At 41.7% G+C, this 15,965-nt stretch overlaps 1 protein-coding gene across 1 annotated transcript in view; it reads left to right on the forward strand.

Annotated features, from left to right (window-relative positions):
• Positions 1 to 213: 213 nt before the first annotated feature.
• LOC136866010 (UDP-glycosyltransferase UGT5-like) overlaps positions 214 to 15,965 on the forward strand; it is a 54,865-nt gene continuing 39,113 nt past the window's right edge. The window contains exons 1-2 of the mRNA XM_068226803.1: positions 214 to 295; positions 8,649 to 8,878. Coding sequence (XP_068082904.1) covers positions 214 to 295; positions 8,649 to 8,878 — 312 coding nt within the window. The remainder of the gene's footprint in view (positions 296 to 8,648; positions 8,879 to 15,965) is intronic.

The raw sequence follows: 15,965 nt of genomic DNA on the forward strand, positions 1-15,965 counted from the left end.
ATAAGACCTATCTGTGTCGGTGCGACGTAAAGCCCCTAGCAAAAAAATAAATCTTGTTCTTTTCCCACCCCGACGGTATTAGAGCACTCGAGGCATACGGAGCCTTTCATTTTCACACCTTCGTGGCCCTTGTTTTCCTTTGACCGATTACTTCATATTTGGAAGTGTGGGATCCCTTCCAGTTTCTTCTCTCTGATTATTATCATATGGAAGATGGTTGCCTTGGTTGTACTTCCTCTTAAAACATTAATCCCACCACCACCACCGCCACCACCACCACCACCACAACCTCTATGTATAAAACATAAATGATCGGAAATGTAAAACTTTAGTTATTTAGTATTTATCGATAGGACCACTAACCACATAGATATTTGAGAATGTTAGGCCTGCCTCTAAACTACCCTTTCACTCAGCGTGAATACATTTCCGACTTTACATACCGACTATCATTAAGTTCTCTTGCGCCATTTTCTTGTAATGCACGTACATACTTATAGACAGAAACGACGGGAAATTAACAAATTGCCTTTCCTTGTTTCGATCCAGAAATGCCATTCTTTTTAAATTATGGGCAATGTACAGAAAAAACTCTGATTTTATATAATAGAAGACATGATAGGTTGTGGTTTTTAATGCTATGTGTTGTATTTAATGAAGATGTGTGTTAATACGAACTGTATGACCTTGACATTGACACATAGTGAATATTGAACTGAGTACATTCAGTAACGAGACCGAGATGCTAGACAGTCCTCGGTGGATATAATGAATGGGTGAGCGAATGATATGCAAGATTCAGCGTTCAAGGACAACTTGTGTAACAAAGCCGCTCTTTATATCATCTAGAAAAGTGGAACGCAGCCGGGAAGTCATTTTTATATCTTCGACTGCGCAGAGACAGAAGTATGAGATGTGGATATGCCAAGTTGCTTCCTCAAACAGCACGGACAGCAAAAAGGACAAGTACAAGAGTGTAAGCATTTCCTTACCCAGTCATATCTTTAATTCTAAAACTGTTCCCGATATTTCTCCGGGGCTTAAACGTCACGCGTTATTGAGGCACGTCCAAGCACTATACAAAGTTAAAACTTGGTTCCAGAGAAGCTGACACGCCCATGGTCACTAGAAAAATCGAGATTTGCCAAAAACAAAAAAACAAAAACGAAACTCGAGCGGGCCGAATTGGAGAGGTTGAAATTTGAGGCTCAGAAGCAAAAAAACAAAAACAAAACAAAGGTAAGTATGCTCGCCGTGTATAAGTTAATGAATGTGCAATTACGAAACTAATGTACGGTAGTAAATACAAAAAGCAAAGTCACCTCCGTACAGGCCATGAAGGCCCTTGGAGGAGTGGAAGGTGAAGACTTCCACCATTGTTAACCTCGGCACGTGATGGGGTAGAGTGGTTAGCTCTACGCCCGGCCGCCTTTGGCCCCAGGAATTAACCTGGTACTGATTTTTGGTGTAGGCTGAGTGAACCTCAGGGCCATATGCACCTCCGGAAGTGGAAATTTCGTTTCTTAAATTTTACGATTTCCTGACGGGGGTCCGAACCCACGTCCTTCCGGGCGAACCGAGCATGCCTTTACGGCCTCGGCCAGGCAGCCCCTACGGTAGTAAATACACTGTATCTATACCGTATTAACATTGAGAAACAGCAAACTTCTGATTTTATAATATGACCCAAAGAACTAACAATAAATAATAAAAGAACAAAATTAAACATACATACATACATACATACATACATACATACATACATACATACATACATACATACATTATCATTACAGACTCTTATGCCTTTCGGCGTTTAGTCTGCAAGCCTCTGTGAATTTACTATACGTCACCACAATCCTCGGTTTGCAAATAGTGTTGTGGCCTCATTTAGTTCTATACCTCTTATATTTAAATCGTTAGAAACCGAGTCTAACCATCGTCTTCTTGGTCTACCTCTACTTCTCTTATCCTCCATAACAGAGTCCATTATTCTCCTAGGTAACCTATCCTCCTCTATTCGCCTGACATGATGCCACAACCGAAGGCGGTTTTTGCGTACAGCTTCATCCATCGAGTTCAATCCTAAATTAGCCTTTATCTCCTCATTCCGAATACCCTCCTGCCATTGTTCCCACCTGTTTGTACCAACAATCATTCTTGCTACTTTCATGTCTGTTACTTCTAACTTATGAATAAGATATCCTGAGTCCACCCAGCTTTCGCTCCCGTAAAGCAAAGTTGGTCTGAAAACAGACCGATGTAAAGATAGTTTCGTCGTGGAGCTCACTTCCTTCTTACAGAATACTGCTGATCGCAACTGCGAGCTAACTGCATTAGCTTTACGACACCTTGATTCAATCTCACTTACTATATTACCATCCTGGGAGAACACACAACCTAAATACTTAAAATTATCGACCTGTTCTAGCTTTGTATCACCAATCTGATATTCAATTCTGTTAAATTTCTTACCTACTGACATCAATTTAGTCTTCGAGAGGCTAATTTTCATACCATACTCATTGCACCTCTTTTCAAGTTCCAAGATGTTAGACTGCAGGCTTTCGGCACAATCTGCCATTAGGACCAAATCGTCAGCATAGGCCAGACCGCTTACTACATTTTCACCTAACTGAATCCCTCCCTACCATTTCATATCTTTCAGAAGATGATCCATGTAAACTACGCACAGCAAAGGTGAAATATTGCAGCCTTGTCTAACCCCTTTAAGTACCCTGAACCAAGAATTCATTCTACCATCAATTCTCACTGAAGCCCAATTGTCAACATAAATGCCTTTGATTGATTTTAATAATCTACCTTTAATTCCATAGTCCCCCAGTATATCGAACAACTTTTCCCTCGGTACTCTGTCATATGCTTTCTCTAGATCTACGAAACATAAACGCAACTGCTTATTCCACTCGCAGCATTTTTCAGTTACCTGGCGCATACTGAATATCTGATCCTGACAGCCTCTCTGTGGTCTGAAGCCACACTGGTTTTCATCCAACATCCTCTCAACGACTGATCGCACCCTCCCTTCCAAGATGCCAGTGAATAATTTGCTCGGTATAATAATCAATGAGATATCTCGATGGTTGTTGCAATCCTTCCTGTTCCCTTGCTTATAGATAGGTGCAATTACTGCTTTTGTCCAATCTGAAAGTACTTTACCAACACTGCATGTTAATTTTACTACTCTATGAAGCCATTTCATCCCTGCCTTCCCACTATTTTCACCATTTCAGGTCTAATTTCATCTATCCCTACTGCCTTCTGAAAATGGAGTTTATTTACCATCCTTTCCACTTCCTCAAGCGTAATTTCACCAACATCATTTTCCTCCTCCCCATGAGCTCGGCTGTTCGCAACACCACCAGGATGATTTCCTTTTTCATTGAGAAGGTGTTCAAAATATTCCCTCCACCTCTCCAGTGATTCCCTAGGATCTATTATGAGTTCGCCTAAATTACTAAAAACACTGTTCATTTCCTTTTTCCCTCCCTTCCTAAGATTCTTTATTACTGTCCAGAAAGGTTTCCCTGCTGCTTGACCTAGCCTTTCCAGGTTATTACCAAAATCTTCCCACGACTTCTTTTTGGATTCAACAACTATTTGTTTCATCTACATACAAATCCCTGTCTGCCTCGGCCCTTGTTTGGAGCCATTTCTGATAAGCCTTCTTTTTACGTTTACAAGCTGCTCTCACTTCATCGTTCCACCAAGATGTTGGCCTTTTCCCATCTTTACACACAGTTGTTCCTAGGCATTCCCTTGCTGTTTCTACTACAGCATCCCTGTATGCCACCCATTCACTTTCTATATCCTGAACCTGCTTACTGTCCACTGTTCAAAATTTCTCACTGATCATATCCATGTACTTCTGTTTAATTTCCTCGTCCTGGAGATTTTCTACCATTATTCGTTTGCAGACAGATTTCATTTTCTCTCCCCTAGGCCTAGAAAACTTAGTTCACTACAAATCAGACAGTGGTCTGTATCATCGAAAAATCCCCGGAAAACTCGTACATTCCTAACAGATTTCCTGAATTCAAAGTCGGTTAAGATATAGTCTATTATGGATCTGGTACCTCTAGCCTCCCATATGTTGCGGTGAATACCCTTATGCTTGAAGAATGTATTCGTAACTGCTAATCACCTACTAGCACAGAAGTCCAGCAAACGTTTCCCATTCCCATTAGCTTCCGTATCTTCCCCACATTTACCAATCACCCTTTCGTATCCTTCAGTTCTATTCCCAACTCTCGCATTGAAATCGCCCATTAGCACTATTCTATCCTTGCTGTTGACCCTGAACACGATGTCACTCAATGCTTCATAAAACTTGTCAACTTCATCCTCATCTGCACTCTCACATGATGAGTACACGGAGACATATTCTAGTCCTAATTCCTCCAACTGCCAAAACTACCCACATCATTCTCTCATTTACGTGCCTAACAGAAACTATGTTGCGTGCAGTGGTATTCCTGATAAAGACCCCTACCCCAGATTCTGCCCTTCCCTTTCTAACACCCGTCAAGTACACTTTATAACCTCCTATATCTTCCTCGTTATCTCCGCTTACCCGAATATCACTTACTCCTAGCACATCCAGATGCATCCTCCTTGCTGACTCAGCCAGTTCTACTTTCTTTCTTCCATAAGCCCCATTAATATTGATAGCTCCCCATCGAATTCCATTTCGTTCGCCAAGTTGTTTCCAAGGAGTCCCTCGCCTGTCAAATGGGAGTGGGACTCCGTTACTCCCATAGGTCCGAGGCTTGCTTAAAATGTTCTTAGCCCGGTAAATTCATGAAGCAGGATGCTACTCTACTTGCACATAGTCCAAGTGAGGATCTCTCCTCTAACGGGTTATGGACCACGGTGGATTGTATAGTCCTAGCCGCGTGAGCACAAGGAGGGCCATGATTCAGAATGTCCGAGATGCCCACTCCCATTCCATAGCAACTGGTATCCCGACTATCAGGACCACTTACTAGGCCACTGAGCCGTTGCCCATGGTTCACGAACTAGGACATGACTACAGTAACCCACAAACATGAACCATAATAAAATTAACAAAATTGAAACTACAACAAATTAAATTAAGAGCAACACCACACGCGAGTGCTGTCTTTTTGAGGTGTGGGAACGTCGCGTTTCTCACGTTCCCTACCTCTCAAGGCCTGCTGCTGCATTCTTGCAAAGTACAAATAATAGCCTACACTATAAATACTATTTCCCACACCTGTCGATGCATTACTTGCTTTTTCTCTTCCTGGATCCATCTTTCTGTAACACGCACGCACGCACGCACGCACTCACGCACACACTCACACACACAACCTTAGCCCTAGAACACTAACGCTATCTAGGATTTACGCAAATTCTACCCACTCGTAAGAATTCCCGTTTTATTTATTTCAACTACATGATGTTACAATTTAAAAACTTTTATATCTTAAAACTAGCTGATGTACCCGTGCTTCGCTACGGGATTCTCAGAAAGACTGACTTTTTGATTTTCCCATCTGAAGTCAACATAGGTCATTAAAAAAACGTCAGTAGGAATTTAGCGATTAAAAGCAATGTTATATCATATAAAACACTCGATCAAATGAAAAACCGCATATTTTCTCACTTTTAACGAACAGTAGGCCTACTAGAGTGACGATCCAACAGTCCAAAGTTCCAGACCTGGAATGCCCAGGCCTCAGAGAGCCATGAACACTCCTCTGCCATTATTCCGTTACATATGCACACTGCTCATTCCAATCAGTGCCTCAGAGTAGGGATTCATTAGTTAGAATGCTATGATGAACCAGTGTGTTACGTACCGGTAGTATCAGAAAATTTGTGAACCACAGGAATGGCATGCTAAAGAAGAAAGTTATCTTACTCCCCAGCTACTTCCCGCCAATATTCATACAGGTTCTTACACTCGGTACGACCTGGCGAGTTGGCCTTGTGGTTAGGGGCGCTCAACTATGAGCTTGCACCCGGGAGATAGTGGATTCGAACCCGACTGTCGGCAGCGCAGAAAATGACATTCCGGTGTTTGCCTTTTTTCACACCAGGCAAGTGATTGGGCTGTACCTTGACCAAGGCCAAGGCCACTTCCTTCACACTCCTAGCCCTTTCCTATCTCATCTTCGCCATAAGACCTATCTGTGTCGGTGCGACGTAAAGCAAACTAAAAAAACGGTACGCAGCAGTAATCCTATCTATCCGAGATGAGTGGCAACAGGAGACACAAAGCACATCACAACAAACAACGGTCAATATAATATTATTGTTGATAAATTTTATGAGATTTGTATATTGTAGGCCTTCACATTTAGTTTTCTTTCGAATCTGTGATATTAGGGCGTCTTAAAAGGTACTTATAGCGTAGATTTTAGTTCATTTTTCTCCCACTTTACATACCTATTTTCATTAAATCCTGTTTATCAATCTTCTTGTGACCCGACGCTGATATATACTTAGTAAGAAAAATCCAAATTCATTAATATCTCTGTGATCATAGCCTATACGGTAACAATGTATAAGACATAAATGATCGTAAATTTAATACTATATAACTTTAGTCATGTAGTATTTATCGATACGACCACTAAAAACATAAATATTTGAGAATTAAATTTTAGCCTTCCCCTAAACTACCATTTAACTCAGCATTAATAAAATTATTTATGGCCTAGATTATAGCACCTTACTTCCCGACTTTGTGTACCGATTTTCATTAAGATAGGACCACTAATAACATAAATATTTGAGAATTAAATTACAGGCCTTCCCCTAAACTACCATTTTTCTGAGCGTGAATACACTTGATTATAGTCTGGATTGTAGCGACATATTGTCCATTTTTGCTACCGATTTTCATTAAAATACAAACATTGATAAGATAATCAACTATGTAGGAAACGACATGGAAAGAAATATGATTGTAGCGGGAGATCTGAATTTACCAGATGTCAACTGGGAAGGCAATGCGATCGACAGGAAGCATGACCAACAAATGGCAAATAAGTTAATATGGGAAGGACAGCTGATTAAAAAAGTGATAGAACCAACCAGAGGGAAAAATATCCTGGATGTGGTGCTGATAAAACCAGATGAGCTCTATAGAGAAACTGAAGAAATAGATGGTATTAGTGATCATGAAGCTGTTTTAGTGATAGAAAGGAAGGTCTTAAAAGTAAGACTATTAGGCAGTACCATATGGCAGATAAAGCAGGTATGAGGCAGTTTCTAAAAATTAACTATGATCGGTGGAAAACGGTAAATAAAAATGTAAACAGACTCTGGGATGTGTTTAAAGAAATTGTTGAGGAATGCGAAAACAGGTTTGTACTTTTAAGAGTGGTAAGGAATGGTAAAGACCCACCTTATTATAATAGAGAAATAAAAAGGCTAAGAAGGAGGTGCAGACTGGAAAGAAATAGAGTTAGAAATGGCTGTGGAAGTAAGGAGAAATTGAAGGAACTTAAGTAGAAAATTGAATCTAGCAAAGAAGACAGCTAAGGATAACATGATGGCAAGCATAATTGGCAGTCATACACATTTCAGTGAAAAATGGAAGGGTATGTATAGGTATTTTAAGGCAGAAACAGGTTCCAAGAAGGACATTCCAGGAATAATTGATGAACAAGGGGAGTGTGTATGTGAGGATCTTCAAAAGGCAGAAGTATTCAGTCAGAAGTATGTAAAGATTGTTGGTTACAAGGATAATATCCAGGTAGAGGAGGAGACTAAGGCTAAAGAAGTATTAAAATTTACATATGATAACAATGACATTTACAACATAATTTATGAAGCACTATCATTAGTGTAATTGCTGTGTACCTGTATGTGTATTTTGTGTTCAATCGAATTGAAAAGGCGGATGTTTTGGTGAAATGAAAAAGAGGTTGAGACGCTGAGAAGTAAGTAAAGGGCTGTAGTTGTAAACATTTTCAGGTATTTAAGGAGTAAAAATCCATCAAAAGTGTGATTTGGATCTCTGAAGAAACTGCTGTTGCTACAGGTACATCCAGATAATTAGTGTTCAAATTTCGCAGTGAATCGACTCGTAGCCCCCTGGTGATACTTAGTAAAAACAAGCAAATAACAGGCATGAAAGTAGCGAGAATGATCGTTGGTAGAAACATGTGGGAACAATGGCAGGAGGTACTCAGAATGAGGAGATAAGTGCTAAGGTAGGAAGGAACTCGTTTGATGAGGCTGTACGCTTAAACCGGCTTCGGTGGTGATGCCATGCGAGTCCAATATTGAAGGATATGGTACCTAGGGCAATAATAGAATTGGTCATGGAGGGTAAGAGAAGTAGAGTGAGACCAAGACATGGATGGTTAGACTAAGTTTCAGTTTCTAATGATTGATTATTAACGATTACAGGACTGTAAATGAAGCCTCTGACCTAGTTACAAATAGAGGAGTGTGGAGACTTGCAGACTGAACGCTGAAAGGCATAACAGTGTACTGTACAATGAAGATGCATGTAGGTTACATTGAATTGGAAAATATCGACTTACGTGAAGAAATGTGTTTAATTTGTTTTCATAAAAATTACTACGTATGGATGAATAATGTTGGTCCTCTTGCTCTGTTAATTAGAAAGTCTTTATGGATTTCAGATTTAGCCTCTGAAATAAAGAATACACCAGTCTCTCGTTGTTTTAGATCCTCAGTAACGTCCTTCGTGGGCGTGGTACTGCTCGTTTCCCTGGGCTGTGGCCATTCTGCTCGAATACTTGGTATATTTCCAACTCCATCCATCAGCCACCAGTTGCCGTTCCAGGTGATTATGAAGGCTTTGGCAGCCAGAGGTCATCAGGTCACCGTCATCAGTCCTAATCCACAAAAGGTAAGAACATGTAATTTATTTTTACATGATCAGATACAGGGATGTGATCATTCTACACGGAACAAGGACGGGTTGTCATAAACTGAAAAATATTTAAATGTTACTTCAGAACTTCTATATTTAGCGACAGGTAACGTTACATCATACATGGTTTCATTTCGATATATACAAATAGCATTTCGTCGTTGCACCTAGAAAAACCAATATATGATAATATTTCATCTTAGAACTCTGACTAGCAATATTGTGTTTTGAGAGATAGGGCTGATGAAAGGAGCATTACACGTGCCATTGCACTGTGTTGCCAAATTCCTGGATTCCTTTCTCCTTCCCTTCGCTTCCGGCTCACTTGTTCGCTCTGTTCTGTTGTACGTAACTCAGAAGTGAGGGGTTTGGCAACTCCAGGCAACACGCGCCGACCAGCAGGCTTATCTCCATGGTAACCGCAGTGGGCCCACCCTCGTTTGCATGGCAACCATACCCCCTACTTCCTTCTCCTCGCCCAGGCAGCCAGTAAACGGATCTCCCTCTAAGAACTGTCAGAGCGTATCTTTCAATATTACCCCAACAAGGTTCAGTATTGTATGAACTTTATCAACGAATTTTCGTACTAAGTATTTCAGTCAATCGGTATTTCAGTATTTCTCCTCTCAACTTTGTCACATAACGATATTTCGAGGCGCAAGGACGATTTGTTGATTTCGAGTACGTGGCGACTAGTCTTGCAACACGAAAGACTAACTGGTGGTTGATTTTTGAACGAACATGGCTGTGACAGCCAGTGGCCTCGCGTTGGAATTTCCTAGGTGTTGCCGGCTCGAAACTTATACACAGGAAATAGGAAACCATGGAAAACCATCTTCAGAGCTGCCGACAGTGAGATTCAATTCCAACATCCCCCGAAATCAAGCTCACAACTGTGCGACGCTAACCGCTCGGCAAACTCGTTCGATCTCTACCTTCCGTAAATCCTCGCGTATGCTGTTCCTTTGTTCATTAAATGTATCTTGGAATGTCTTTCCTGCAACCTGTTTTTGCTTTAAATTACCATTACATGCCTTTACATTTTAACTCTAATTCGTATGATTGTCAATAACGCTAATAACATCATATTTTATCCTTAGTTAATTTCTTCGCTACATTTAATTTCTTTGCAAGTTCCTTGAATTCCTCCTTACTGTCAGAAATATTTACAAGTCTATTTCCTTCCAGCCTGCACCTCCTTCTTAATCTCTTTATTTATCTGTTATTATAGAGTAGGCATTTACCATTTCTTACAATATTAAAAGGTACGTACTTCTTTTCACACTCCTCACCAATTACTTTAAATTCATCCCGTAGGCTCTTTACATTTTCATTTACTATTTTCCATTGGTCATAACTAGTACTTAAAAACTCTCTTATGCCTCTCTTAACAACCATATAGTACATGGTTCTGCTATAATCAAACCCCATGGCGCAACAGCTCCGAAGGGCCATAGCTTACCCGAATACCTGCAGGTAATGAAGAATCATGTGGTCAGCACGACGAATCCCTTTCGACTGTTATTCTTGGCTTCCTAGACCGAGGATCGGGGCCGCCATCTAATCGTAGCCGGAGTGAACCTCGAAACAGCCCTCAGCTCCATTTAAAATCCCTGACCTGGCCGGTTATCGAACCCAGGATTCCAGTTAAGATGCAGGCACGCTACTCCTACACCGCGGGGCCAGCTATATGGCACTGCCTAATAGTCCTATTTTAGAAGACTTCATGGAAATTGTTCCACGCAATGTAAACTACCTAAGGTCCCATGTCTTGACGCAGCGGCAAATTAGGAAATTTCTGAGAGAAGGAGGCGAAGAGTATGATGACGTTATATACCACCATAAAGTCCGTTGGCTTTGCTGCGGTAAAGTTTTAAGCAGGCTTTTTAGTTGACACTCGCGATAGTTAACTTCTTAAATGAGAAAAACAAACATGAGTCAAAATGAGAAGATCTTCAGTGGATAGCACACGTTATGGTCCTAGTTGATATTACCAATCATATGAAAAATGTCAACGTTGCTATGCAATCTGAAAAACATGTAATATATAATATGGTAGAGAAAGTGGAAGTGTTCAATAGAAAACTTTTACTTTGGGAATGCCGGGTCAAGTGCGAGAACCCTGCGCATTTTCCAACGTTGGACTATGTTTGTGAACGTGCTGCATTCGATGAGTATGTTTCGGTAATCGTAGACATCAAGAAACAATTTGCAGAACGACTCCAAGATATTAATATTCTATTTCCTCTTCTACGAACATTTGCGAGACCATTCACTGCTTCAGTCGATGATGCTCCTGTTAACTTGCAGATGGAACTTACCGATCTGCAGTCTACCGCCCTCCTTCGAGATAAGTTCTTCCTCGTAAAAAGTACGAAAGAATTTCACGAACATTTCCCGCGAGTAGATTTTGTACGCCTCCATAACGAGGTTGCTAAAGCTCTCTAAAACTCTGGTTCAACATACCTTTATGAGAAGTTTTCTTCTGTAATGAAACTTCGCTAGCCACGGTTTCGTGCGGGATTATCTGAAGAAAGCTTGCGAAACAGCTGGCGTTTGTCAGTGTGCCGGACATTGGTTTAATCATTATTTCGTCAAAGCGTTGATACGATACAATAGCATTTCGTACGTCATATCTTGTTATATAGAATGCATTGTCACAGGTTTACTCAACCATGGACATATCATGTGGATTTTTATTTGTTTATTGTATATGACGTATAAACAACAATAAAATAATAATAAAATAATGTGTTGTGTGAAATTTTCGGACTCAGGAAGGATGACTGCTACGACTAGATGGCTGGGGTATCGTGCTATTGTTAACCGGTGGGGAGAGAGAGCAGGAAAGGTTATTCTACTGAAGCCCAACTTGTAGGATTCCAGCAAGATATAGCAGATATCCTGGATTCAGGAGGTCAGTTGGGCTGTATCGCGATTGACCTGTCTAAGGTATTTGATAGGGTAGATCATGGGAGACAACTGGCAAAAATGAGTGAAATTCGACTTGACAAAAGAGTGACTGAATGGATGGCTCTGTTTCTAGGAAATAGAACTCAGAGAATTAGACTAGGGAAAGTTTTATCTGTCCCTGTAATAATTAAGAGGGGAATTCCTCAAGGCAGTATTATTTGACCTTTATGTTTTCTTATATATGTATATCAATGATATGTGTAAAGAAGTGGAATCAGAGATAACGCTTTTCGCAGACGATGTTATTCTGTACAGAGTAATAAATTAGAAGATTGTGAGCGGCTGCAGGGTGACCTCGATAGTGTTGTGAGATGGACGATGATGACAAACGGGGTTAAAAGTCAGGTTGTGAGTTTCACAAATAGGAAATGTCCTCTCAGTTTTAATTACTGCGTTGATGGGGTGAAAGTTCCCTTTGGGGATCATTGTAAATAGCCTACCTAGGTGTTAATTTAAGGAAGGATCTTCATTGGGATAATCACATGATTGTAAATAAAGGGTACAGATCTCTGCACATGGTTATGAGGGTAGTAAGGGTAGTAAGGATGTAAAGGAGAGAGCATATTTGTCTCTGGTAAGACCCCAACTAGAGTATGGTTCCAGTGTATGGGGCCCTCATTAGGATTACTTGATCCAGGGACTGGAAAAATCCAAAGAAAAGCAGCTCGATTTGTTCTGGGCGATTTCCGACAAAAGAGTAGCGTAACAAAAATGCTGCAAAGTTTGGGCTGGGAAGACTTGGAAGAAAGGAGACGAGCTGCTCGACTAAGTGGTATGTTCCGAGCTGTCAGTGGAGAGATGGCGTGGGAGGACATCAGTAGACGAATAAGTTTGGGTGGTGTCTTTAAAAGTAGAAAAGATCACAATATGAAGATAAAGTTGAATTCAAGAGGACAAATTGGGGCAAATATTCGTTTATAGGAAGGGGTGTTAGGGATCGGAATAACTTACCAAGGGAGATGTTCAATAAATTTCCAATTTCTTTGCAATCATTGAAGAAAAGGCTAGGAGAACAACAGATAGGGAATCTGCCACCTGGGCGACTGCCCTAAATGCAGATCAGTAGTGATTGATTGATTGATTGATTGAGATTGATTGATTGATTGATTGATTGATTGATTGATTGATTGATTGATTGATTGATTGATTGATTGATTGATTGATTGATTGATTGATTGATTGATTGATTGATTGATATTATCTTCCTGAATGACTGGACAAGTCGGTCACGCTGGGAGGAACAGCACCTTAATGTGCAAGCATGAGGCCACCTCATCACACAACACATCAGTGTGCTCCACAAGTACGTCATTCCTGGCCACCGCTGTTGAAGATAATAAAGAAAAGCAATGTTTTGTTGATCTAAAGCTTAATAGCGGCTGCACCCATCATCATCATCAGAAAAAATCCGAGAAGAAGTCAACTGGAGGGGGTATGTGTTGTACATACCATAGGAAGGAGGTAGTTAGTGAACTGGCGCAAGGAGACCGGGACAACAAGGCGGATCCCAGGGGAGACCCGCAAAGCACCCCGCACAAGCAAACCCCGCAAACACCAGAGGGAAAGGAGACGAGAAATGTATTTATAGCAACGTATCTCTGGCGCGTATTCCAGAGAAAAAGATTATTGCATAGAGTTACATGAGTGTATTACATATATTGATACGGTGGAAGGTGTGGGTTCGGTAAGGAGTTGGAGTACGAACTAGGGTAATGTTGTGAGAGAAGGTAATATAGGGTTGTGGTCACGTTGGTGACTGAAGTAGCAAGTAGGCGGAGAAGGTCCAATATCTGGAGGGGCGATAGAGAAAAATGGGGTTGTGGAGTGGGTAGGTTGATGACTTGCGGTGGTGGGGTCAGTGGCTCCGGGGACGTGGGGCCGGGAGAAGGGAAGGTGGAAGGGGAACGAGTAGTATGGGGCGGAGAGCGAGAATGTTCCACGCGATAAGTCCTTCGATGGAGACGGACACCAGTGGTGATCAGCCGGTCCACGTCGGCGTCAGATGCGAGTTAAAGGCGGATCATAAACGTTGGGCCGTGAGAGTTGAATATACGGAACGCTCGACGGGCAGGGACACCTGCCAGTTGCAGTTCATGCAGGATGTCGTTTTCAGTGAAAGCTGGGTCAATGCCACGGATGACACAAATCTTGGATGGAGTCGGCGGTTGGGCAGTAGGTGAAGCGTCTTCTTGTCCCAGAGATAATGGTGGAGCTGCGACAGTGGCATCCAGGAGGCTGGCAGGGGGCTATTGAGGTTTGGCGGGTGCGATCATGGGTGGGGGAGGAGGGGCAGAAGTGGTAATGGTGGTAGTGGTAGACATGATAAGAGAAGAGTGGCTAGTCGTGATAAGGACGGTCGAAGTAGTCAAGGGAGGAGAGAGAGAAGTGGTGAAGGTGGTAGTAGGAGTAGTGGTGGTAGTGTGAGTAGACGTAACCGCGACGGGGGGCGGGGAGGACTGCTGTGATGCATGGGAAGAACGGGGTTGAACGGTAAAAGGGGGGTCAGGAAGGTAGCGCAGTTGTTGTAAGAGACTTTCTGGAGTAGGGATCACTTCCTGCAGTCGACCGTCGATAGGGGCGCCTTTGGTGACGAGCTTCTCCGCGTATGCCTGCTCACGGAAGAAGGCCAGGACATCCGGTGAAGTTTGACCAGAAGAAGGGTCTTGGAGCCAGAGAACTTCATAAACCGCGAAACCATTATTATCAAGTTCATAGCTGATAAAGAAGTCCGTAAGGGTAGTGTCCACGCCCTTGATGACACAAGTGTACATGATGTTAGCGAAGGCGACAGCCAACTAGGCGTCTGCCGTTGATTTATTCTTGAGCCGACTGAGTAGCTGGTGAGAAGAGGGCCACCCAGCCGAGAAAAATGATGAGGCGGGATGTGATTTGTGGGATCGGCTGCACCCAATTACTTTTCTTGTGTGTGTGAATTTTTCGGTAAAGATATGCTAAAGCAGCGATCTCTTTAATCTCCATTTTAAGACTCAAAACTGACGATAACATCAGCCGTCCTGCTGGTCACTGTGTTGGCCGTTACATCAGCGACCAAACCCGCGACATTGGCTGCTGTCTTGGTCGCCTAGCGCGCGGGAAGCGTAAAACGTCTCCAGTAATGAAGGTATCGTGCTTCACCGTGGGTGTATAGTATGTGGTACTCTCGTTCGTCACTAGATGGCTCAATGTACGCTAACCTTCTGAGTGGAAGATGACGACACCATCTTAGCTCCAATTAAGATGTTTCTTGTTCTATCGCACGTGCGTGTGAAGTAAACAGCACGGTCATCAGGTGAATGAGGGACGAATGTGGTAGAACGAATAAATAAAATGCACAAGTACTACGAATGGCTGACGGAATAGAAGAACAGAATAGAGCTGAAGATGGATAGAAAAGTGTGTAGAATAAAAACGAGAAAAACGGATTTGAGTCAGGCATTGGCGGGGGAGGGGGAAGGGGGAAAGATGTAAGCGGATGTGGGTGGAAATTAGGACGTACAACAGCGAGACTGAAGACACGAGAGTGTTAAGAAGTAAGAATAATACAGTAACCGGTGTGTACAGGTTATGAAAATGTGACCCATAGCGCTGCCTACAGTGAAACATCTGGTGATGAGAGTACTAATATGGAAAACACCGAAATGAAATAACGATAGTGAACGGACAGGGAAGAGTTGTAACCACGTATTACTTACCTTTTTGAGTATTTCCACAGCTTTCCGCATAATTCTAGGCCTGTAATGTATAGCATGGGTAAGAGGAACATTTTGGAACACTGTTAGAAAAAAGTTCCTTATTAAGCCCGTATTGTCACTTGTATAAGCGTTATGATATTTTAGTGGAAAAGTTCCACCTTTACAATACATAAGTTATTTTAGTAATTTCAAAATAACATACACTACGCTGAATAAAATAGGACATGCTTCGTCCACTTTGTGACATCATCAGACATTATTAAAGAACAAAACAATAATTGGAACAAGGATAATTTAAAACACTAGATGAATAATGGATGATTCGATAAGCGAAACAGTCAATGGTAATTACATTAAAATGCACATATTATCGAAAGTTAACTTGTAGATGAATTTAA

The sequence above is a fragment of the Anabrus simplex genome, chromosome 3 (genome assembly GCF_040414725.1).
Source record: "Anabrus simplex isolate iqAnaSimp1 chromosome 3, ASM4041472v1, whole genome shotgun sequence".
In the NCBI taxonomy this organism is placed as follows: Eukaryota; Metazoa; Arthropoda; class Insecta; order Orthoptera; family Tettigoniidae; genus Anabrus; species Anabrus simplex.